Source organism: Dendrobates tinctorius, unplaced genomic scaffold, assembly GCF_039654945.1.
Source record: "Dendrobates tinctorius isolate UK_male_01 unplaced genomic scaffold, ASM3965494v1 ptg000211l, whole genome shotgun sequence".
Lineage (NCBI taxonomy): Eukaryota > Metazoa > Chordata > Amphibia > Anura > Dendrobatidae > Dendrobates > Dendrobates tinctorius.
The window spans coordinates 10,448,324-10,475,031 of NW_027361878.1; the positions used below are offsets into that span (position 1 = coordinate 10,448,324).

Consider the following 26,708-nt stretch of genomic DNA (forward strand, 5'->3'; position numbering starts at 1 on the left):
CGGTTTTTCAAACCCAACATTCCCTGTCGGAGTATGAACAACCTAATATATGCCTATGATTCTTTTGAGTTTGGTCAAGAAATCAACGCATCACGTACATACATGGTTCACGAATGTTGAATCTACTATATAATTGTCTAATTCTGTCTGTCTGTCTGTAATGGAAATCCCGCCTTGCTGATTGGTCGCGGCAGTTAGGCCGCGACCAATCAGCGGCAGTTGCTTAGTCATCGCGGCAACACGGCTGCATTGCTTATTGTACAGGCACATTACAGCCGTTAAAGGCATCACTGCTGCGTTGCTCATTACACAGGCACAGTACATATTCTGGAGTACAATACATAAGGTAATAGCAGAACAGTGACTGCAGCTCTGGGTGTAAATTGCGTAAAATACATTAGGTAGCAGCAGAAAAGTGACTGCAGCTCTGGGTGTAACTGGAGTACAATACATTAGGTAAGATTTGAACAGTGACTGCAGCTCTGGGTGTAACTGGACTACAATACATTAGGTAAAAGCAGAACAGTGGCTGCAGCTCTGGGTGTAACTGGACTACAATATATTAGATAAAAGTAGAACAGTGACTGCAGCTCTGGGAGTAACTGGAGTACAATACATTAGGTAACAGCAGAACAGTGACTGCAGCTCTGGGTGTAACTAGAGTACAATACATTAGGTAACAGCAGAACAGTGACTGCAGATCTGGGTGTAACTGGAATACAATACATTAGGTAACAGCAAAACAGTGACTGTAGCTCTGGGTGTAACAGGAGTACATTAGGTAACAGCAAAAGAGTGACTGCAGCTCTGGGTGTAACTTGCGTACAATACATTAGGTAAGAGCAGAACAGTGACTGCAGCTCTGGGTGTAACTTGAGTACAATACATTTGGTAAGATCTGAACAGTGACTGCAGCTCTGGCAGTAACAGGAGTATAATACATTAGGTATGAGCAGAATGGTGACTGCAGCGAGAAGGGCCGGAGATGACATCACTCTCACTTGAGCGCGACGTCATCAGCGGTGTTTCGCGCAAAGCATTACTGGTAGAGTTCAGTGACTTTGCCTTTTTTTGGGTCGAGTCGGGTTTCATGAAACCCGACTTTCGCAAAAGTTGGGTAGAACGAAATTGGCTGATTTTTGTGAAAAGTGGAAGGCCGACTGAAACACGAAACCCAATGCAAGTCAATGGGCAAACAAAGTCGGCAGGGAGTGGAGGCCAGGAAACACACCTACAGTGCCCTTTTGAATGCCAAAAACATCAAATCTTATTACTGAAGCTTTTCAACCTTAATTTACTTCATAATACTAGTTACGCACTGAAAAATGGGGGTTATTTGGCTAAATTTGTGGGGGGGTAGGGCTGGCTCCAGGTTTTCATGTGCCCTGGGCCAAAGAGCGCCCCTTTAACACATACCACAACTCATGATGCTTCGATATGGCAGAGAAATAGCGGTATAGTACAATGAAAAATACTTCACTTTTTACATCTCAGTCATGACTGATATCCATTTTAAATTCTTCAATAGCTCCAAAAACGGATAGTATCTTACTCCATACAGTATTATGGCTACCGCATAGTGCGCTATACAGAGTAATGAGGCCAATATATTTCACCATACAGAATCATTGGTCCCATATAATGTTTGAAACAGTATATGATGAGCTCCACATAATGCTACAGTATATGTTGGTCCCCATGGTTGAAGCTGCACTGTCTTATGGGCCCAAATAATGCTCTATATATAATGGGCCCCATTTCTAATGCTCTAGTGTATAATGGGCCCTGTAAATGCTGCTCCAGTGTCTGTTGTCCACCTTTGGAATGCTCCAGTGTATGGTGGGCCCCATATATCATTCTCCAGAGTATAGTGATCCCCAAAAATTGCTGTCCCAACATTGAAAACAATTAAATAAGTCTCCTCAAATAAGTCTCCTCGCTAGGGAATCCCTGTACTAGTCTGGGCGTACAGACGTGATGTCATTGCGCTCTCTGATCAGAATATCACGGTCAGGAAACGCGGAAGACGTCATGGCGGTGGAGCAGGGAGAGGTAAGTATTTCAACTTTGCAAGTGCTGTGATCCAGAGCAAGCAGGGGGGCCCCACTCGTTGGCGACGGCACTGGCACAGGGCCCCTCATAGTACGGCGGTGTGTCTGACAGCGGGAGGGCCGAACCTGCACTTTCAGCTGCACCTTCCTTTTTGTCACCGTGTAAGGTGGTACAGTATATGGGAAGGGTAACCTGAGTTTCATCTGGGTCACATTCAGGCTGTGTAGAGTGCAAGGGGAATGTAGTGGTCTGGGTCAATGTACCAGCAGAATCATCTAGCAGTGGCTGGGCCTCAGTGCACTTGTGGTGCCCCCAGGAGTACGGTCGCCACAGTGGCATTACCTTCCTTCTAGGGAGTGTGATGTCATGCTTGGGAGCAACGAAGGATCTCTCTAGCAGTTAAACCAACACACAATACATTTCCCACTCCAGGCCTGCAGGGAGACCTCTGAACCTGACTGCTGAGGAGCTGCTGTCTGTGGTCAGGAGGAGGTAAGCTAGGGCAGTCTGTGAAGGGAAGGGGAAGTGTGTGGACGTGAGAAGGGGAGCTGGAGGATGAGCAGAGTTAAGGCTCACTCCTAGCTTGAGCGCATGGTCCAGATTTCGGTCTCCGAGTTTGTAGGGACACTGACGTTCCTGCAGCAGAAACCGGAGGAAGTAGCAGCTGTAAATGCTCTGTACCCAACTAAGGCTCGGAGGCCCCAGCAGCGATGTGTGGGACCCAGAAGGAAAAGGCTACGGCTGCCTGCCATACGAGAAAGTTCCAAGAGAGCGTCAACAGGGGGAACTTCATTGAACTCAGCACTGCGAGTACCTCAGATAAGCGCTAGAACGGAGGCCACATATGGTACAGTATCAGAAGCGTACAGCTCTATACAGTCAAAGGATGATTGTCAATCTCCCTATATATACCATCAGTCACACAGAGACACTCCCAGGCTCAGTATGGATTAGACAAGAATATAAAAAGCAGACAAAGTGTACAGTATCATCAGATAGCAGGTATATATAGCATAGTTTAAACATTAACAATGTATGTCTACATATCATGAGTAGTGTTGAGCCACCCCACTAGTGTTTTGGTTCGTCGCACAGGAGGCAAGTTCGTCGAATGTTCGTCGAACCACACTGAAAACAATGGCAGGCAAACACAAACACATACTAACACATAGAAAACAATTAAAAACACCTTAAAAGGTGTCCCAAAGCCAACGAAATGCTCAGAAGCCAAAAATAACATATGGAAAAGGGCAGCTACAATTACAAAACAGGTGGAGGAGTAAAAGGAGGAGGTGGAGGAGACACAGATCTAGGCTTGTCATGCCCTTATGAAGTCAAGAAAGTCTGAACTAAAAATGTAAAAACCAAACCCAAATAACCAAAATCTGAAAACGAACACGATCATATACCGTCGTACTTCCCACCAATAAATTATGGCAACTGGCGATCGGGCGGCGTTATTCCCATGAACCTCCAAAGAGCGCCCATGAAGCCAAAGTGTTTGCTTTACGGGGGCAGTATGATTGCAAAGCTGAACCTTAAAGGAATATCCAAAAGGGCACCACCAGGAGTGGAGCCTGCGGCTTAATTGGACTCCACCCGGGAAACCACAACCATGCCACCTCAAAAAAAGATGCACACATTGAAAGCTTTGTCGATTGTGTGTGTGTGGTGTGGTATGTCCATTTGTAGTTGTGCTAGCGATTTGTCAGCTTTATTCCGTTAACGAATGAGACTCCAGCATGCCCCTGCGGTACGCGTAAAGCTTACTAGAGGGATACCCGGGGCTCTGGCACGCGCAATCGAGCAATAACAGGGCTATCATGACCTTCCATGTCCGGGGCTACATGCGCGCTACACTGAAAGGACCATCTTTTGTCGCTTACATGCGCAGATAACCCGCTGAACACCATTAGTGATGTGGATCTGGGATTCCAATAATTCGCTGTGAACGATGATTTCCCAGTAAGTGCAGGTCAACAGCAATTCCTGATTTCGGCCTAACCGCCATTCCAGAAAAAATGCAAAACATTACGTGTCCAAACCACAGGTGCTGTAGGTTTCTTAACAGCTCTGCAGCAGTTCTCAGGCCCAGTGTGGATTCTACAAGATTCAAGAAAGATGATAAAGGGTACAGTTTCACTGGATAACATGTATATATGTTGCATAGTTTACACATTAAAAACCTATGTGTATCGATCATGAGGCAGGCTCAGATGGTCTCAGGCCCAGTATGGATTAGACCAGATTGTACAAAGTTGAGATAGGGTACATTATCACTGGATAGCAGGTATGTAGAGCATAGTTTAAACATTTAAAATCTCAGTGTTCTCTGCATGGATTACACAACAATCTAAAAACTAGAAAAAGGAAATGTATTTCAAGCATACACCATGATACACTTTTGGTGGTATTTTTAAATCTTCATTCATATTTCTGTCTCAGTAAGACAGCCCAGACTCTCTGCAATAGGAAATTAGATGCATACAATTATTTACCTAACGTCTAGTGATGGCAGAAATCTACAAATTACTATTCACGGGAACAACTTCTGTCACAATTCTCAGAGAGGCGATGCTGACCCGCAATTAATTAGTGTGTGGACACAGCAAAAACCTTTCTTTGTGAAGAAAGTGTTGCTGTATCGCAGTACCGTTGATCCCATCGCCGTTACTCATATCCAATTTTGATCACAGGGAGAGATGTAAACATGGTGCTCACTGCCTATCATGATCTGTCACGTAACTTTGGAGTGCAAAACACAGAAGCCACAGGCCGTAGGTAATTCAATTGGATTGGCATGAGAGGGAGGGCACATTTAAAAATGTGCGCTGGAATGTCACACGTCTGTGGGTAGGAAAACTGTTAAAGCTGATGAGAAACCACCACTGCATCTCATTGTGAGTCGACGTCCATAAGAAATGGAAGCCATTGATCATCTGAAGCTGGATCCCGGCCAGCTGGACAGGGCATAGCTACGTCTTAACCATCATCTTCTATCAGTTCATCAAATTTGAAGTGCCAGTCCTAGTGATGGATTTGACTGCCCTGACTACACAGCGGAGGAGCAGGGAGAGGTAAACATTGCAAATGCTGGGGCCCTGCCCAAGCAAGGGGGGCCCACTCGTGGGCGTCGGCACTGACACTGGGCCCCTCATAGTATGGCAGTGTGTCTGACGGCGGGTGTGCACCACCACCATCAGAGACACTTGATTGCACTATGAGGGACCCTGTGCCAGTGCCCGCGCTCACGAGTCGGCCCAACCACCTGTCCAGGGCAATGGCACTCTCACGGTTGCGTGCGCTCGATGGTGACCCCGGCCATTGGGGGGAGGAGGCTGCCCAGTTAGGGAGGTTTACAAAATGCCATATGTTGATGTGGGACATTCACCTGCTGCTAAAGGCGAAATTGGTCAAGTCCCAGGAACAGGCGGACCAAAGAAAACAATTTTTCTGGAAACCTATGTGTCATCAGGGTAAGGTGGGCCAAAATCCTTCGAAACCCATGCATGGTTAATTTTAATGAAGGTTAGATCATCCACATTTTGGGTCGACAGACGGGTCCTTTTTTCTGTCAGTATTGATCCAGCAAGACTGAAGACTCTTTCCGATAGCACACTTGCAGCTGGGCATGCGAGCTCCTGTAAGGCATATTGTGCCAATTCAGGCCAGGTGTCCAGTTTAGCTGCCCAATAGTCAAATGGGAATGACCTGTGAGGGAGAACATCGATATGAGAGGAAAAGTAGTTTGTAACCATACTTGACAAGTGCTGTCTCCTGTCAGTTTCAATCGATGCAGCATTACCAGTCGTGTGAGCGGAACTTGAAAAATCAGTCCACAACATGGTCATGAAACCCCTGTCTCCAATGCCACTTCTGATGTGTCCACCACCAACACCGCTTCCAAGTTGTCCCCGGCCCCTACGGCTCGTGTGAGAACCATCACCGCTGCTGTGTGCTGGGAATGCCTCAACCAACCGGTTTACCAGAGTAGCTTGTTTCTAGCCAATATTAGGTCAAGGTTCTCCTGTGGCATGATGTTTTGGAATTTGCCTTTGTAGCGTGGATCCAGGATGCTGGCCAACCAGTAGTCATCATTGTTCATCATTTTGGCAATGCGGGGGTCTCTTTTTAGGATCTGCAAGGCATAATCTGACATGTGGGCCAATGTTCCCGGTGTCAATGATGCACTGCGAGTGCTGGATGGAGGAGCACTTTCTGGCAAATCCACATCCCTCCAGTCATGCACAAACCCTGTACCAGACCTTGCAAAGCCAACATTTTCTCTTGCCCCATGAGAAGCATCCTCCTCCCCTAAATAATCATCCCCATCATCATCCTCCTCCTCTTCCTTTTCTTCCTTCACCTCATCCACGACAGTTCCCTGACCAGACAATGGCTGACTGACATTAAGGCTTCCCTCCTCCTCTTCCTCCTCATCAACCTCGGCTGCAGACGCCTGCTCCTTAATGTGCGTCAAAGTTTGCATGAGCAGACGCATAAGTGGGATGCTCATGCTTATGATGGCGTCGTCTGCGCTTACCAGCCGTGTGCATTCCTCAAAACACTGAAGGACTTTACAGAGGTCTTTCAGCTTCGACCACTGCACACCTGTCAACTCCATGACTGCCCTCAAAGTGCCTGCCCGTGTATCCTCCCACAAATGCATTACGGCCTGCCTTTGTTCGCACAGCCGCTCAACCATGTTCAGGGTGGAGTTCCACCTTGTTGCAACGTCGATAATTAGGCGGTGCTTGGGAAGGTGGAGCAATCGCTGCAGCTTCTGCATGCGACTGGAGTGTACCGGCGACTGGCGGATGTGCGAGCACAGTCTTTGAACCTTAAGGAGCAGGCCTGTTAAATCCGGATAATTAGTGAGGAAGCACTGCACCACCAGGTTCAAGGTGTGAGCCAAGCAAGGTATGTGTCTGAGTTTTGAAAGAGCTATGGCTGCCACAAAATTCCGGCCATTATCACTAACTACCTTGCCTGCCTCAAGATGTAGACTGCCCAGCCATGACTCCGTTTGTCGCTGAAAGTAGTCGGTCAGTACCTCTGCGGTGTGTCTGTCGCCCAAACACATCATCTGCAACACAGCCTGCTGACGCTTTCCACTAGCTGATCGATAGGGGGACACCTCGTTTGTAACACTGTCAACTGCGGATGCAGTGCTCGTGCGACTGCGCTCTGTGGACCAGCTTTCGCTTCTGGAGGAGGAGAAGGGTCGAACACCTACAGCCAACTGTTTCCTATACCATGGGCTAAGCAGCACTGTGCCACCACCGCTGTCCCCTGTGGACCCTGCATCCACCACATTAACCCAGTGCGCAGTGATGGACACGTAACGGCCCTGACCATGCCTATTGGACCATGCATCAGTTGTGAGGTGCACCTGTCCACTCACTGACAGCTTGAGTGCATGGACAATGCGGTCTTTCACATGAAGATGGAGGGCTGGGATGGCTTTGCGAGAAAAGAAGTGGTGACTGGGTAGTTCATAGCGTGGTACTGCGTAGGCCATTAGTTCGCGGAAAGCTGCGCTTTCAACCAACCGATAGGGCATCATCTCTAACGAGATTAGTTTGGCAATGTGGGTGTTCAAAGCCAGTGTACGCGGATGAGAGGATGAGTACTTTTTTGTCCTACTCATAGTCTCTGGTAGGGTGAGCTGGACTTGAGAGCTGGATATGGTGGAAGTAGCGGTGGACATGGCGGACTGAGAGAGGGTTGATGATGGTGATGGAGTTAGTGTTCTTTCTGATGGCCTAGATTCAGTCTTTCGTTGCAATAACAGTTTGATTCCCTGAATGATTTGCTCTTGCGACGACAACTCAATATTTGCTGGTGGTGGTGTGCTAACCGGTGGACTTACAGTGGGGGAAACAATGTAGCGTTGCTGACTACCTTCTTTGGGAGCAGTAGCACATGTGGTACTTGAGTTTTGGTAGTCCATCCACGCTTGCAAGTGCATGGTGGTTAAATGTCTTAGCATGCAACTGGTATTCAAATTTCTCAGATTTTTCCCTCGGCTAAAGGTCTTTGCGCACTTCTTACAGATTACCTTTGCCTGATCATTAGGATTTTGTTCAAAAAAGTGCCACACTGCACTCTTCCTACTAGGGAAGACAGTTTGAGGCCTTGCACGCTGTGTTTTTTTGACCATCTGGCCAAGCTGTCCTGCAATTTTTTTGGTTTTTGTAACCCGTTTTTGGACTGAACCGTGCCTGCCAGATAACAACTGTTGCGATGTCGATGCCCGCTGCGGATGCTCCTCCTCCTCTTCTGAGCTATTTGCAGCGGCACACTCTACCCCCAATGGATGCCAATCTGGGTCAACAACTGGGTCATCCATCACCTCCTCTTCAATGTCATGTGCACCTTCCTCTGTGTCACCGTGTATGGTGGTATAGTATGCGGGAGGGGGCAACTGAGTTTCATCAGGGTCAGATTCTGGCTCAGTACACTGCGAGGACAATGTAGTGCTCTGAGTGAATGTAGCAGCAGATAAATCTAGCAGTGGCTGTGCATCAGTGCACTCCATGTCAGATTCATCTTGGCCTGGGTAATTCACGATTTGACTTGATAACCCAGGCATGGTATGTGAAAACAGCTCCATGGACTAATCTGTAGTGTGGCCTACCGCATCCTTCAATTTTGGTAGGGGTGAAGGACATAAGGAAAGGTGTGGTTCATGACCATGAGCCTCCAATGACGACTCAGTGCTTTTATTTTTTAAAACTTCAGAAGAGGAGGCGATAGAGCTGGAGGCTGAGTCAGCAATGTAAGCCAAAACTTGTTCTTGAAGCTCCGGCTTTAGAAGCGGTTTACCTACTCCCAGAAAAGGGAGCCTTCGAGGCCTTGTGGAGCCAGACGATGACGCAGCCTCAACACCTCCAGTATTAGGTGCTATTTTGCTTTTGCCACTACCAGCAGATCCACCACCAACACTAACACCATCATTACCAGCTGCCAACCCCCGCCCACTTCCACGGACTCTTCCACCACACTTCCTCATTTTTTGGAAAAATTTACCCAAATTTACACCAACTCTCTGGTACTGTAAAACAAGGTACAAGGTGTATATAGTACTGGGTAGAATTGGAATGCCTCTACACTTCAGGACACTGTGGGATTCAGTCAGACCCTGTTTATTTAACACCGCAATATGACAGGCAGATTCTCTATGCTGTTAGAAAGGTGTATAGAGGACTGTGGAGAATTGGAATGTCTCTACACTTCAGGACACTGTGGGATTCAGTCAGGCCCTGTTTATTTAACACCGCAATATGACAGGCAGATTCTCTATGCGGTTAGAAAGGTGTATAGAGGACTGAGGAGAATTGGAATGTCTCTACACTTCAGGACACTGTGGGATTCAGTCAGGCCCTGTTTATTTAACACCGCAATGTGACCGGCAGAAATTGCCTAGTGTATGACAAACTACAAGGTGTATATAGAATTGGGCAGAACTGAAATCTCCCTACAGAGTAGGTCTGTAAGAGCGGAACAACTCCTCGACTTATCCTTACAGAGTCACACATAGATAGCTTCACTGTGGCCGTGATAACAGCCGTTACACGGTACTGAGAGAGGAGCGTGCACGTACACCGCTGTCCAGTGTATATAAAATTGTCAAGCTCCATGTTTTAGTATAGGGACTGACACACGCTGTCTCTCTATAGTTTTGAATGTAATTAAAAAGGCAAATATACTAAACTGTTAGATAGCTTCACTGTGGCCGTGATAACAGCCATTACACGGTACTGAGAGAGGAGCGTACACCGCTGTACGGTGTGTGAAAAATGAATGCTCAGTAACTCACAAGGACAAAACAATAAAATCTGGATTGCTTTGAAAAAAGCAGTTTGCTCAGCAGTGGGCACACAGCAATGCAGCTACCAGGTAGCCTTAAAAGGCAGCCTAATAACCAACAGAGCTGATGCACCAAAATATAGCCTCCCCTTGCACTGCACAGAGACTGGTGTGTTGTACAGGCAAAATCGCTAGCAGCAGAATCAGTTTTTGGTATCTTCTTCCCTGCCTAACACTCTCCCTACAGAATCAGCAGCAGCTCTCCCTATTCTGAGATCAGCATGAGTAACATGGTGGTCGGTGTCCCTGCCCTTTTATACCCCCTGTGATGCCCCACAAAGCAAGCCAATCACTTGCATGCCCTTCTCCAAGATGGTGGTGACCGCTGGCTAGGTCATCACGTTGCCCACAGTGTCCGTTCTTCCTGATTGGCTGCAAAAAGGGCGCTCAAGCATCTTTTGAAACACGACTTTGGCGCTAAAGTCGACGACCTCGTGGTCGACCTCACGCTAAGGTCGGGTTTCGTTTCATGAAACCCGACTTTGGCGAAAGTCGGCGACTTTTCAATTTTTTCGACCCGTTTCGCTCAACTCTAATTACTGGGACCGGAAAATGCCGGGAGCATGGAGAGGAGAGAAAGAGTCCGGGGGCCGTCGGAAGGTGAGTATATGACTATTTTTTATTTTAACAGAGACTCTAGAATACCCGATGCGATAAAATCGAGCCACCATCTAGTGTGTAATAACAGCCTTAGGTTTTCCTCAGTTATGTAAAACAATCCAGGAGCCATCATATAAAGTACACTGGAGCCCGATGGACCACTTTGCAGTAAATTGTCAGATTCTGCTGAAGTGTCCGTTGTTTTTATTGGAACAATAATGCATTGCCATCAAACATGAAATATTATTATTTATATAGCACCATTGATTCCATGGTGCTGTACATGAGAAGGGGTTACATACAAATTACAGATATCACTTACAGTAAACAAACTAACAATGACAGACTGATACAGAGTGGAGAGAGGACCCTGCCCTTTCGGGCTTACATGCTACAGGATGGTGGGGAAGGAGACAGTAGGTTGGTGGGTTGCAGCAGTTCTGGTGTTGGTTGAGGTGATATCACCGGTGGTGGTGAGAGAGAAGGAGGTAGCGGGGTCATTGCAGGCTGTAGGCTTTCTTGAAGAGGTGGGTTTTCAGGTTCCGTCTGAAGGATCCAAATGTGGTTGATAGTCGGACTTGTTGGGGCAAAGAATTCCAGAGAATAGGGGCTATTCGGGAGAAGTCTTGGAGGCCACAACCATACCGTAGCTTCATTTTGTTTTATTATGGAACCCATAAGATGACCTACGAGAACTAATCCAAGAGTACTTCAACCTGTTAGGCGTCGGACTCCTGGCACTGCACAGCGGGAATCCAGAGCCAGACATCCTGCGGTCTCTCATTCTCCTCCGACCGCTCAGACTCCTGCTCAGCAATCACGGCAAGCCACGCATTTCCCTCAGACTTGTTCTGTGAGCCTGGATGTTGCTGCCACCTCTGGTGCAGCAATGGTAGCGCAACCTGCTTTGCAGGGAACTGCTCCAGAGGCTAAGTCCTCGTGCCGTGCTACTGGGCATGCCCGCAACTTCTCCTCTCAGTGGAGAGCAGGGGTCACATGTGCAGGTCCTATGTTGGATCTGATTGGTCCTTCCCAAAGTACTGGAAGGTCCCGGAAGCGCATGGCTATAAAAAGCCCACGTGGCGGCTCGGCCATGCGCTAGTGTAGCATATTATTCTGTGTGTTTATGGTGATGGATGTATGGACTGGTGTCTGACTCATTATGAAACCCCTACCCTCTGATATTACGAGTGGTGACCGAGTGTGAATAGTCAGCTCCAGGGTTGTGGCCAGCTACACGCCACTTGCTCCACACCTACACTAGCGTCCGTCGGTGCCCGGTCCTCCGCGCCGACGCTTGCGGCCTTTCTCTGCCGCTGCACTGTAGCAACAGCAACTATTGGTGTTTGCGGCTGCGACGCCCCACGCAGGCCTCTGTGACGCTAAACAGGGCCTGTGCCTTAGCCTTAGCATTCGGGTGACGTTAACCCGAGCGCAGTCCCGCACCTATTAGGTGCATCTGCCATTGTTCAGCAGCGGTCTTGTCACCTACCGCACGGTGGACCTCGGGCGGCGAACGCACCTACTATTATTTATATTTTAGTGCGTTCCGCCGACCTTAACACAACCTACTCAGATCAATGATCACTCAAGATGTAGCAACGACACCATAAGTCAATAGCATAGCTATGGGCAAATCAACAATGAAGTCACTGGACAAGGTCTTCAAATTGAGGAACATTTCACTGGTGACAAAGACGCGGCTCGTACATAGTTTGGTTTTTCTGTGGTAATATATAGATGCAAAACCTGAATGATAAAGAAACAAGACAGAAGAATGAAAATGTGATGATGGGGAAGAATGTTATCAAAACCATGCATGACAAGAAGAACAAACATATCAATTTTGGAAAAAAAATGAAGCCGGACATCACGCTCGAAGCGAGGATCACCAAGCCACGAGTTGCTTATTTTGGACACATCATATGAAGAGAGCAATCACTGGAGAAGAACATCATGGTTGGAAGAATAGAAGGAACCAGCAACCCAATGGCTCGATACTATCAAGATAACGGTGGAGAAAACCCTGATGACCTATCTAGACCTGAACAAGATCCATCTTTCTACAGATCATCCTTCTTTCAAGTTGCCATGGTTCCAAAACGAGCGAAAGGCCATTTAAAAAATAAAATAAAAAGAGCCTAATGTAGTATGTATAGATGTAACAAGAAATATCACAGCCATTCTGCTATAGGGGTATTTTCTTTCGATCCAGCCTTGCCTTCTAAAGGCTTGCACTCTAGTGTCAAGGTCTACTTCATAGCTGCTCCAGGTTGTGGCTACCAGAGGTCCAGACTGGATACCTTCAGAGTCTGAAACCATTGCAGTATTCAAAGTAATCTCCTTGTCATTACAGTTATGATGGCCACTGCTCTTCATCTACACCTGGGGACATCAGTTCTCCTGGTGGATTGCCTTTGGTCTACTCTCCTGATGACGTGACAAGTCTCTCAAAGTCCCAGGAACATCATGATGCTGCCAGTGGCAGGGTCATTACAAAAGTAGATGCAGAGGTTGCATTTGCTCCCGGTTCCTGGAGCCAAGTGATGCCCAAAAGGTCCCTTTCACATATATGTAAGGATCATTTCTATTAAAGGGGTTTTCAGGTCTAAAATGAAAAGTCTGCAGCGAGACTATGCCCACTAGACAGGTTGTGACTGAGAGTATGCACATTGCAATATTTTAGACACACTATACAACCATATAGTGATGTATTGTTTGTACCTTTACATCCCTGTGGTGTCTACTTTCCTTCATTGTATATAGCACAGCTACTGTTTCCTCTGATACTCTTACATCCAGATGACTGTCCTATTTCACACTGATACTGTGAGTCATTTTCTTGTGTGCTTTGTTATTTCCTATAAATTGCTAATTATGCTGCTATTTATGCTGATAAATTTATATATTATCTTCCCATTCATCACCTTATGGTTCGGTTTTTAATGTAATTTTATTGTTATGTATAATCATATTTAATTTTATTTTTTATTAATTTGTACATGCACCTCTTTATGCATGTAGTGCTACTTCTTACTATACTCACTAATGTATTTTAGCCTTAATTCTATTGTCCTACTCTTTGTTCTTTCACCATATGTTCGGTTTCCCTCTTTTTGGTCTATGGCTGAAAGAGAGGATCCTGAGCAGGGGTCCTCCTGTATGACATATACATGCACCAATAAAACACAAAGGGTGTTGTCAAGATGAGATAAATCTCTAATATAAACAGAAAATGAACCTTTTAAAATTAAAAAGAAATAATAATTTAGATCAATGTTTTTGTGACATGAATATATTTTGTTTTTCTCCGACAGGTATGATGCTTGTTGGTTTCATCTCCAGATACAAGCTCTTCCATTGATTCTGCCTAAATAAATGGAGCACCAAGGGAAAACGCTGACATACAGGAATGCGTTTATCATTTTTATTGCACAACTGTTCCTCTCAACCATTTTATTTTCGCTCTATAACTATGCAAATCGCTCATTGGTTAGCAGTGACTTTTCATATACAAGTATCCACCAGGAAACAGCTAACAAAACTAAGATCATCCTTGTTTGGACGTGGCCATTTGGTAGTGCATTTCCACTTAATGAATGTCCGCCATACACAGATATTTCTGGATGCTTTTATACAGCTAACAGATCATTATATTCTTCTGCAGATGCAATTGTTATGCATCACAGAGATGTTTGCAATTCCAGAAAACAATTACCCCAAATGCCAAGACCACCAAATCAGTACTGGGTTTGGTTTAACTTGGAGTCTCCATCACATAGCCCAAATTTGCATTTTATGGATGATCTTATCAACCTCACAATGTCTTACAGAGCTGACTCAGATATTTTCTCACCTTATGGTTGGTTAGATCCCAATAAAGAAGAAGATACCTTCCAAATTCCTCCAAAGACCAAGCTGGTGGCCTGGGCAATAAGTAACTGGAACCCAGGTTCGAAAAGAGTACGCTATTATCAGGAACTAAAGAAATTTCTACCTGTAGACATTTATGGAAGGCAGCATTTACCTCTGCTAAGAAATGAACATCAACAAACTTTGTCACAATACAAGTTTTATCTTGCCTTTGAAAACTCTATTCACGAAGACTATATTACAGAGAAACTTTGGAACAACGCATTGTCGTTTGGATGCGTACCAGTTGTTCTTGGTACTACTCGTAAAAACTATGAACGCTTTATTCCAAAAGACTCTTTTATCCACGTAGATGACTTCTCCACTGCTGAAGAGCTAGCTAAGTATATCTTGAAGTTAGACGGTGATGAGAAAGCTTACCAAGAGTATTTTTCATGGAGATCCAGACTTCATCCCTTTGGAAATACTAATTGGCAGACTCATTACTGCAGAGTGTGTAAAGCACTAAAAGAGGCTCCAACAAGCAAAACTATTTCAAAACTTGGAGCATGGTACAAATGATCATAGAAGTTGTTTGTTTTTTTTTAACATTTTATTCTATTGTTATTGAATATGCTAACTTCTAACGTATAATAAATTAAAGGAAATCTGTCAGCAGAATCTCACCCCCCAAACTATTTATATATGCATGTAGCTCTTGACAGGACAAGTTGAGCAATATATTTACATGGCCAGTACGTTCCTCCATTACTGTAAAATCAGTGTTTGACTTGATATGAAAATGAAGATTAGGAGCTATTTGTAGATATAAAACCTGTGTCAATCCAGCTCTACTCCCCCACCCAAAGCTGCCTCCTCCTGCTTGACAGATGGATTTTTTACCTGAAGTGACATAGAACAGGCTTTTAGGAAAGCAGGAGAAGGTGGTGCTGGGCAGCTAAAAGAGCTGGAGTGACACAGGTTTAAGATCTACAAATAGCTCTTCAGCCTCATCTGCATATCAAGTAAAATGCTAATTTTTCAGTAATGGAGGAATGGACTGGCCATGCAAAGGTATTGCTGGACTTGTCTTTGAAAGAGCTGCATGAACATATTCATAGTTTAGGGTGTGAAATCTTGCTGACAGATTAGCTTTAACGTCCCTATCCTTTGTATTGTAACATAAGGTTAAGGACAAATTATAATGCTGGAAAATAAAAAAGATACTGTGAATTCTAAAATGGACCATATACAAATAAAGTGCACTATTTCTTCTTCTAATACACACCTCAACTGCTGAAGAACCTCTTTTTTGAACTGCAGGTATGGATCATTTTTTGCAATAGCATCAGAAAAGAACAGCACTGTATAATGCAAACCATAAATTTTAATGGGAAAAATACACTATGGATCTCATTCAATAACTAAAATTTGGCGAATTGAGACAGAATTCTGACACACAATCCATGTGACACATTTAATTAAAGTTTTAGACACTTTTTGTGTCTCAAAAGACACTTGTATAAAATATATAAAAAATGGTAAATTGCTAATTATATTTGTAAAATACACCAAATTCATTAACTGTATTTTCTCAAGATGTATTTTTAAGAGCTCCCTTGGGGAGATGCATTATTGAAGATTGACATTTCAGACCAGTTGCATGGTCACGCTGCTGGTTTGAACTGCAAGAAAAAAAATAAAGAAATGTATAGAGCGGAGGACGATATAAAAAATATTATTTTATTAACAAATCACAAGGAGACTTACATATAAAAAATCTAAAATGTGCACAAGGGCATAATAATATAAAAGGTTGTGGCAATGATAAGTCAACAATTCTATCACTCATTGCCCTATAACCAAATTCTATAAAAGATTTTATAAAAAATATATATCATGTCCTAGTCAGGTATCACATAGAGAAAAATATGACATTATCAAAGTGCAAAAAGCAAATAATAGATAGTGACCGGTAATAGATTATAAAAAACAAAAGTAGCATTGATGTCATTGTAAGGGGAGGACAGGACTGTAGTCGTGACCCGAGATACTGAAGCATCTGTGTCCAGTCCTTCCCCTACAGAAAACTGTATTCTTCTTTTCGGCATACCTGCATCTCCAAATCCAGGTCCTCTCGGGAACTTCCAAGGCGACGACGGTCCCTCTTTCAGGCGACCCCCAGTAATGGAGACATAGTCCAGGATAACTTGAACATTCTCTTTACTTAATACTTCACACATTATATCCACAGTTGGCACATCATGGAATTCACTTGTTTGCTTATCTTTCCCTGCTTTGCTGTCGCTTCTGTGCAGCACACGCCCAGACCGGACCGTCCTAGACTGCTCCCCAGTTCCTCCCTGGCCTAGCCTCACCATGATGACAATTCCTTCTGCCTGTTTCGCCCCAGACTCAAAATTATCAGACACCAGGTTTGGTTGCCTCTGGTAAAGCATCCGGCCTGTCTGTACCGTTCTCATCGAAGCTCCAACTTCCTTCATCTCCTCAGTCCAACCGACTCCTGCCCTAAAGGCATCCGCCCAGGCGATGAGTCCCTGTTCCAGCCCACTGCTATGATGCGCAGTGGCTGTGTGTAACGTGGGCTGCAGCAATTTAACGTTACGTGGCTGCCAAAATGTCCGGGCCTATAGCCCACGTGGACACTTCAGGCACCCTGGCCCCATCTGACCTAACTTCCTAGAAACTCCTGTCTTACCACCCGACAGCTCCTCCTACACTTAACCCCCTATAACCATACTATAAACTAGACCTACAGTGCACACTAGTATGCCCCCATCTTGTGGCCCACCAAGGAACAATACCTACCCTTATCTATAAGAACTATAGTACTAAGGTGCCCTCCTCTAATGGCCCAAAAGGATGCACTTTACTTTCCCTAAACTGTACATGAACATTAGTACACATTATCACGTTATAATATACACAGTATTACACTAAAGAAACACAACATAATACAGTTCTTCACAGAATGGTAAAACATGTATGAATGTGGCAGTACCATAAGTGTGAGCGATAATACATATTACCATGTGGCAGTACTGCAAATATTAATCATAGACATTACCAACATTAGCATGTGTAAACATCAACACATGGAAAACAACCAGAGGAAGGGAAGCAAGGAGGTAATCCTATCTCACACCCCTACATCATTACTAGTGATGGGTGAATCCCTGGATGTTCGGGTCTGGCAGATATCAGCATAACATTTTAAAAAAGTTTGGTTTGGGTACCAGAACAGTACCCAAACGCAAACGTAGCCTTTTAGATGAATGGGGACCTGAACATTGGTTGTTTTCCATGATCTCATCTGCATGTCAACAGGACAAACACTGCCTTTGATCAGTGGTCAGATAGCTGCGGTTCCCACGCTGTCAGATGACAGCGTTAGCCCGCAGCTGTGACCAGCGGTAAAAAATTTACCTCCAGTCACAGGCGTCGGTTGATGAGAGAGTACTACTCCCATCTCCCTATGCCTGCTGTCACTGATAACGTTGAGAACAGACGCCGGTGATGGGAGTACTCATCAGCCAGTGCCTGTGCACAATAAATAAATAATAAAAAAATGATGTTGAGTCTTTTCTGTTTTTCATAACCAGCATGGCAAAACTGACAGCTGTGGGTTGCAATGGGGTCTCCATGCTGTTTCTTTTAAATTATTTAAATAAATAATTTAAAAGAACTGGCTTGGGGTCCCTCCCCCATTTTTTACAACCAGTCTAGCCAAAGCAGACAGCTGCGGGTTGTTATTGTCAGGCTGGTAAAAGGTCATGGATATTGGTCCCCCAAGCCTAAAAATAGCAGCCCGCAGCTTTCCCAAAAAAGACACATTCATTAGATGAGCTTATTCTGCAACTTTGCCCTGTTCTTCCCACTTGCCGTGTAATATATCTTAATATAATCATACAATTACAATCTTATAGATACCTCTCCATTACTAACCCTTGGGCTTGATGTCACCTGACAATACAAAGTTGACAACTCCAACCCTATCACCCCACTTGCCACCGCCACAAGGCAAGTGGGAAAAGCCAGTAAAAGCACCAGAATTGGGCATCTAGGATGGCTGCGGGCTGCTATTTTTTGGCTTGGGGGGACAATAGCCATGACCTCTTACCAGCCTGAGAATACCAGCCCCCAGCTGTCTGCTTTAACTTGGCTGGTTGTCAAAAATGGGGGGGACCCCACACCGTTTTTTAAAAGTTCTATTTAAATAATAATAATTAATTTTATTTCTATAGCACCAACATATTCCGCAGCACTTTACCTTTCAGAGGGGATTTGTACAGACAATAGACATTACAGCATAACAATAATCACATAGATTATAACAAATACCAAGAGGAATGAGGACCCTGCTCGCAAGCTTACAGTCTATGAGGAAAAAGGTAGACACGAAAGGTGGGTGGTAACAATTGCCGTGATTGTTTGGACCAGCCATAATGTTAAGTGTGTAACAGTACAGACACAGAGGGCTAATGGATGCATAAAGCATGTGGGAACATGATGCAGGGAACCTGGTTATGGTAAAACTTTTGACTGTGCCACCCATGGATAGATTAGGTTAATGTGTTGAGGCGGTAGGCCAGTCTGAATAAATGCGTTTTCAGGGCACGCTTAAAATTGTGGAGATTGGGGACTAATCATATTGACCTGGGAAGTGCATTCCAAAGAATTGGCACAGCACGTGTAAAGTCTTGGAGTGGGAGGTTCTGATTATTGAGGATGCTAACCTCAGGTCATCAGCAGAACGGAGGGCGTGGGTAGGGTGGTATACTGAAACAAGGGAGGAGATGTAGGGTGGTGCTGAGCCATGGAGTGCTTTGTGGGTGAGGGTAATAAGTTTGTACTGGATTGTGGAGTGGATGGGTAGCTAGTGTAATGACTGGCACAAGGTAGAGGCATCGGTGTAACGATTGGCGAGGAATATGATCCTGGCTACAGCATTCAAGACAGATTGGAGAGGGGAGAGTTTGGCAAGAGGGAGACCGATTAGAAAAGAGTTACAATAGTCGAGACGAGAATGAATAAGAGAAACAGTAAGAGTTTTTGCGGAGTCAAAAGTAAGAAAACACCAAGGTTACTTACCGGTAGCCGGTTTTTCCGGAGCCCATGACGGCACACATGAGAGGGGATCCGCCCAGTCAGGACAGGAATCCTACTGAAGATAAAAGGGCGGTACCTCTCCCTCGCTTCAGTTGGTTTACAGAGCATGAGAGGCCCCCCGGGTTAGTACACATGGTAAAACTATCACCACATTATATCTAACTAAAAAAACACCCAAACTATAGTGCACACCAAAGAAGTGAAAAGGGGGGGAATATACAGGTGCCGTCATGGGCTCCGGAAAAACCGGCTACCGGTAAGTAACCTTGGTGTTTTCCCGTCTCCCATGACGGCACACATGAAAGATTTTTGTAGAATAAGACACCTTAGGGAGGGACCACTGCTTGCAGCACCCTTCTACCAAAGGTTAGGTCAGTAGAGGAAGACAGATTAAGTCGGTAGTGCTTAAAAAAGGTGGAAGGTGAGGACCAAGTAGCGGCTTTACAAATTTGTTCAATTGATACCTCAGCCTTCTCTGCCCAGGAGGTAGCCACGGCTCTGGTGGAGTGAGCCTTGATGCCTTCTGGAACTGGAGCGCCACTTGCGGAGTAGGATAACATAATGGCCTCCCTGATCCATCTGGCAATGGTACTCTTAGCTACCCCGTGCCCTTTTCTACTACCCTGAAAGGCTACAAAAAGGGACTGATCTTTCCTCCACTGACTAGTTACTGACATATATTGTAATATGGCTCTTCTTACATCTAATGTATGGAACTTTTGCTCCCCAGGGTTTCTGGGATTGTTACAGAAAGATGGCAAGGAGATCTCCTGAGTCCTATGAAACTTTTGGACTACCTTTGGAAGGTAGGCCGGGTCTGGTCTTAGAACCACTCGGTCCTCCAAGATCTGTGTATATGGAGGACACAGACAGAGCTTGAAGGTCGCTGACTCTTCAGGCTGATAAGGCTACCAGTAAGACAGTTTTAAGTGTAAGTAGCTTTGGTGACAGTTCTAGTAGTGGTTCAAAGGGGTCTTTGGTTAAGGCCTCTAAGACTAGGTTGAGGTCCCAGGGTGGTATCTTTGGGATAATGACCGGCCTTGACCTGCCACAGGACTTTATGAATGGGGACACCCACCTATTGGCTGCTAACTTGCAGTTATATAGGGCCCCCAAAGCTGAGACTTGAACTTTGAGTGTGTTAGTGGCTAACCCCAGTTGTAGCCCTGACTGTAAGAACTCTAGGATAGGTCCCACTGGCGCTACATCCCCCAAGGGTTCCCCAAGGAAGTCTAGGAACTTTTTCCACGTTCTACCTTAGATTTGGGATGTAATAGGTTTCCTACTTTTCAACAGGGTGGAGACTAGCCCTGGAGAGAATCCCTGGCGACTCAGTAGCGCCCTCTCAAAATCCAGGCTGCCAGATGGAAGCCCCCCACCTGAGAGTGGACCACCGGTCCCTGGGAGAGTAGGTCTGGAACCTCTGGTAAGAACCATGGATCCGTCACTGACATGAGTCCCAGAAGGGAGAACCAAGGTCTCCTTGGCCAAAACAGAGCTATAAGAATTATTCTTGCTCGATCTTCCCTGATTTTCCGGACTACTACGGGGATCTTTGTTATCAGGGGGGAACTTATAGGCCAGGGAGAACTTCTAGGGTATTTGTAGGGCATCTACTGAGAAGGGATTTTCTTTTGAATTCAGTAAGCAGAACTTCCTGACCCCGCTGTTGCGTGAGGTGGCGAACAGGTCTATTTCTGGTTTGCCCCAAGCCTGAACTATTTGTTGGAAAACTTGGGGGTTTAGGGACCATTCCCCCTGTCTTAGGTGTCTGCGACTCAGGAATTCTGCTTGTATTTTCGACACCCCTTATATGCAGTGCCGTGATGGACAACAGATGTTGTCCAGCTAACTGGAAAAGTAGATTTGGTATTTTCATGAGGCCCCGAGATCTTTCCCCTCCCCCCGGTGGTTGATGTAAGCTACCACTGCACGATTTCCCGTCATGACTCGGGTGTGGCGGCCCCGAAGCAAGGGGAGAAAAAGTTTCACAGCTTTCTCTACTGCCCATAGTTCTTTTACATTTGAACCGTGATCCTATTCTAGCGAGGACCAGGTTCCCTGTATCGAGTGGGATCTCAGGTGTGCTCCCCACCCTGTGGCACTTGCGTCGGTTGTAATGAGGTCCTCGATTGGTTTCTGCCACGGGACACCGGCTGTTAGATGCTCTTCTATAGTCCACCAGAGTAGGAAGTTTCTTACCTCCATGGAGGGACATAGTTTGCCCTCTAAACGCCCTTTCAATTATTTCTGCGCTGACAGAACTTCCCACTGCAGTTGTCTTAAGTGGTACTGTGCCCACGCTACCGCGGGTATGCATGGTGTCAATGAGCCTAAAAGGGACATTGCATTCCTCAGTGTTATAGCTGGCCTTTGTATTACTGTGTGAGCTAGGCCCCTTATTCTGGTCACATTGTTTCCTGGTAGGAGGCAGCGCTATTGCTCGGAGTACAGTATTAGCCCTAGGAAGGATTGCACCTTTACTGGTGTTAGTCTTGACTTGGGGATGTTTACTATCCATCCTAGCCTTAGTGACGTTAATATCATTTCCTTCACTTGGTGTGTGCAATGGGTCTCCGACCTCCCTATGACAAGAAAGTCGTCCAGGTATGGGACGATCACCATGTCCCGGGAATGAAGAAATGACATTACCTCAGCCATCACCTTGGTGAAGACTCTGGGGGGCTGCAGACAGGCCGAACGGAAGAGCTGCGTATTGGTAGTGTTTGACCTGACCTTGGACATAGAGCACTACTCTCAAGTACTTTTGATACCCCCGGTGGATTGGGATATGATAGTAGGCATCTTTAAGTCTATCACTGCCATGAGGCAGTGCTGGAACAGAATTTTTGTGGCCGTATTGATTGACTCCATTTTGAAGGAGCAATTGTCTACCCACTAATTGAGCCTCCTCAGATTAACTATGGTCCGCCAAGAGCAGTCTGTTTTTTGTATTAAAAAGATGGGGGAGTAGAAGCCCCTTTCCTTCTTCTTGAACTGGGACCCCCTGTAGGACTCGTTTTTGCACTAGTCCCAAGACTTCCGTCTCCAGGGTCAGTTGTTGCTCTTGGGCTTTCCTTTGGGGTGTCATTATAAAGGTTCGCCTGGGCGGACGGGTGAATTTTATTTACTTTTTTTAAACCGTCCTTGATTATGCTCAGGACCCATGTACTGGGGGAGATATTTTGCCCAGGCGGGAAGGAAGAGAAAAAGTCCTCCCCCTACCTCCGACCTGATGTCATTGGGGAGATTTTTTGGAGGAAGTAGGAGGGCCCTTTAAACATATAGCCCGATCCTCTCCTTCTTTTAAAGTCCTAATTTTTCCTATCTCCCGTGGGATGACCCCTGCCACATGCTCCAAAATTTCCTCTAGTTTTTTCCCGAAGAGGAACTGACCGTCACATGGAATGGAACACAGTCTATGTTTTGATGGCAAATCCCCCGGTCACCCTTTAAGCCACAGGGTTTGCCATGTTGCATTTGATAAGCTTGCCGCTCTAGTTGTTAACCTCGCTGCATCTGCTGAGGTATCTGCTAGGAAAGCCACTGCTCCGTGTACCAGTGTCAGATTAGACAGTATTTCGTCCCTAGGAATTTTATCCCTGATCTGGTCCTCTATTTGTTGAAGCCAGACCATGAGGGCATGAGCGGTACAAGTACCAGCTATTGCTGGTTTTTATCCACCTGCCGATGCTTCCCGGATATGCTTCAGGAAACTATCTGCTTTTTTATCAAGCAGGTCTTTCAGCACGCCAGAGTCATCTAATGGTAGAAATACCTTTTTTGAGGATTTAGCTACGGCACCATCAATCTTTGGGATTTTTTCCCAGGTTTCTGAGTCTTTTTAAATGGGTACCTCCTTTTTGATGTAGAAGGTAAGGCACCCGACCTCACAGGATTTTGCCCATTCCCTGTCAATTAAGGCCTTTATCTTATCATTTACAGGGAAGGTGCGTTTTTTTTCTTTCCCTCCAGTCCTCCAAACATAACCTCCTCCCATGATTTAGGAGTCTTTTCCTCCTTAAGGCCCATTGTAAACCTGACAGTTTTGACCAGCTTTTCCACGTCCTCTGTTTTGGAAACACGGACGGCCCCCTATATCTCTGTCTGAGGAGGCTTCTGAGGACTGAGTACAGGAAGAGGAGGTGGAGGGGGACAGGGATTTTTCACGGCCTTTTTGCACTAGCGAGGCCTCTGAGTCCCTTGTATGGCTTCTTTTATTCGCCCTTTTAAGGGCTGCCTTTAGGGAGCCTTTCACCTCCTCTTGTATTATAGCCCTAAGGCTAGTCACCAAATCAGGGATTTCATCTCGTATGGCTTTGTTTATACAGTCAGCACAGAGATCTTTCTGCCACTGACCTGCCAGCGGGTGTCTGCATAGGGTGCATGCTCTATTTTTGCCGCTAGCAACCCCTATTGATCAAACAGAAAAATTGGAACCCCGTTACCATAAGGGTGACATTCACGTAGATCACTCACCACCGCTGTCAATCAAGGGTACCGATCTCGGAGGCTCCTCAGATGCACTCGTGACGCTTTTCCTGGACGTCTCAGAGTCATGCTGGTCATGTTTACAACTGCCGCTCCTACCACTTGAGCGGCTACTTCTGGTATGCTGGCGGCTCAGCACTGCATCTGGCGAGAGCTTTTGCTGCTGCTGCTGTCGCTGCTCTCTTGCCCCACTTCCTTTGTGAAGTTTTCTGGGCATGAGTGCGTCTTCTGTGGTCATCCCTCTATCCGACAGGGATCCACTGCACTCTCAAGCCTCCTCCGGTGCCCATTCACAGCCCCCCACCCCTCCTGCCACGCCGCTGGGATGATCTTTTGCCGGCCAGCGTTTTCCCCATGAGCGCCGCCATCTTGGATCACAGCGCCGCCCCCTGCGTCACACGGGCACGCCCATTCCCAGAGTGCCTTGCGCGTGACGTCAGAGGGGCGCGACCCAGGAGCGGCCGCCCCTCCTGGACATCGGCAGAGGGGGGAGGGCGGCGCGGCAGCCACGGAAGAGCCCCTGGACCCCTGACCGTGCTGCGCTGACGCCCGCTCGGATGCTGAGCCCCCGGGGGACTCTCGGACGGCGCTTCCACCCCCGACGCCCAGCACACAGGCTCTGCCTGACCTTCCACGCTGGCACAGGGGAGGGCAGGTACAGACATCTTGACACGCCGTCTTCAGCACACGGGTCCCTGTCAGGACAGGAAACCCAACTGAAGCGAGGGAGAGGTACCTCCCTTTTATCTTCAGTAGGGTTCCTGTCCTGACTGGGCGGATCCCCTCTCATGTGTGCCGTCATGGGAGACGGGAAAAGGTTGCATTCTAGAAATGTTTTTGAGGTGCAGATGACAAGAGCGAGCCAGTGATCGAATGTGGGGGGCAAAGGAAAGCTTGGAGTCAAGTATGACTCCAAGACAGTGGGCATGTTGCTGGGGAGTAATAGTGGAACCACACACGGAAATGGCAATGTCGGGTATAGGTACATTAGTAGAGGGAGGAAACACAAGGAGTTTAAATAATTTTAAAGAATGGAGACCCCTCTATTCTGGATAACTAGGAATGATAAAGCTGACGGCTAGAGGTTGCAGCCCATAGCTGTCAGTTATGCTATGCTAGTTATCAAAAATAGAACATATCCCACATCATTACTTTTTTTAAATCATTTATAGCGGCTGATGAATACTCCCATTAGTGGTGCCTGCACTCGGTCTCAGTACTATCAGCAACAGCAGGCATAGGCTGATGAGAGTAGTGCTCACATCAGCCAATGCCTCTGTGACAGGTGGTGAACTTTTAATATTAATTGTAATAAGCTTACCACCCACCAGAGCCGCCAGTGTTTCTCATGCACATGTTTGGGGTGCCGAATACAAACAATAACACGAACTTCCTGGGGAAGTCTGTGTTTGGGGCTTAGAATCATAGAATCATAGAATCTTAGAATCGTAGAGTTGGAAGGGACCTCCTGGGCCATCTGGTCCAACCCCCTGCTCAAAGCAGGATTCGCTAAATCATCCCAGTCAGATGTCTGTCCAGCCTCTGTTTGAAGACTTCCATTGAAGGAGAACTCACCACTTCTCGTGGCAGCCTGTTCCACTCATTGATCACTCTAACTGTCAAAAAGTTTTTTCTAATATCTAATCTGTGTCTCTTCCCATTCAGTTTCATCCCATTGCTTCTAGTCTTTCCATGTGCAAATGAGAATAAAGTTGATCCTTCTACAATGTGACAGCCCTTTAGATATTTGTAGACAGCTATTAAGTCTCCTCTCAGTCTTCTCTTTTGCAAACTAAACATTCCCAAATCCTGCAACCTTTCCTCATAAGACAGGGTTTGCAGACCGGTCACCATTCTGGTCGCTCTTTTCTGAACTTGCTCCAGTTTGTTGATGTCTTTTTTAAAATGTGGTGCCCAAAACTGGACACAATATTCCAGATGAGGTCTGACCAAAGAGGAGTAGAGGGAAATAATGACTTCACGTGATCTAGACTGTATGCTTCTGTTAATACATCCTAGAATTGCATTTGCCTTTTTTGCTGCTGCATCACACTGTTGACTCATATTCAGTCTGTGATCTATTAGTATACCCAAGTCTTTTTCACATGTGCTGTCACTTAGCCCTATTCCTCCCATTCTATATATGCTTTTTTCATTTTTATTGCCCAGATGTAGTACTTTGCATTTCTCCCTGTTAAAAACCATTCTGTTAGTTGCTGCCCACTTCTCCAGTTTATTTAAATCTTTTTGAATCATCTCTCTCTCCTCTCTAGTATTAGCTATCCCTCCTAGCTTTGTGTCATCAGCAAATTTAATCAGTTTACCCTCAATTCCTTCATCTAAATCGTTGATAAAGATGTTGAACAATACAGGGCCCAGGACAGAGCCCTGTGGTACCCCACTTGAGACATTCTTCCAACTGGATGTGCAGCCATTTACGACCACTCTTTGGGTCCGATCACTAAGCCAGTTATGAATCCACCTAACAGTTGCCTTGTCCATTCCATACTTAGTCATTTTTTCAATAAGGATTGTATGAGAGACTTTGGCTGCCATTACCTTAGCAGGGCACGCGGGGCCACTCTGCCATCCCTGGGGACATGGCTGCCGCCGCCTCTGGTGCTCAGCAGCTGCTTTGGGCACTAGGGCAGTTGTGCTGCAGCTGAGGGTAATCCAGCTCCCACTTCCTCCATGATCTGCACAGTCAGGCA

The 26,708-nt window shown here is 46.0% G+C and overlaps 1 protein-coding gene and 1 long non-coding RNA gene across 3 annotated transcripts in view; one reads left to right on the plus strand and one right to left on the minus strand.

Moving 5' to 3' along the window:
* The window catches only part of LOC141058157 (4-galactosyl-N-acetylglucosaminide 3-alpha-L-fucosyltransferase FUT6-like), a 73,934-nt gene extending 58,945 nt beyond the window's left edge, over positions 1 to 14,989 (plus strand). Inside the window, exon 2 of the mRNA XM_073554302.1 lies at positions 13,842 to 14,989. Within this exon, the coding sequence (XP_073410403.1) occupies positions 13,903 to 14,958 (1,056 nt within the window). The 5' untranslated portion in view covers positions 13,842 to 13,902 and the 3' untranslated portion in view covers positions 14,959 to 14,989. The remainder of the gene's footprint in view (positions 1 to 13,841) is intronic.
* Positions 14,990 to 15,745: 756 nt separating this feature from the next.
* LOC141058248 (uncharacterized) overlaps positions 15,746 to 26,708 on the minus strand; it is a 52,360-nt gene continuing 41,397 nt past the window's right edge. For both annotated transcript variants that reach the window (XR_012222130.1, XR_012222129.1), the window contains exon 3: positions 15,746 to 16,061. This is a non-coding gene — a long non-coding RNA (uncharacterized lncRNA). The remainder of the gene's footprint in view (positions 16,062 to 26,708) is intronic.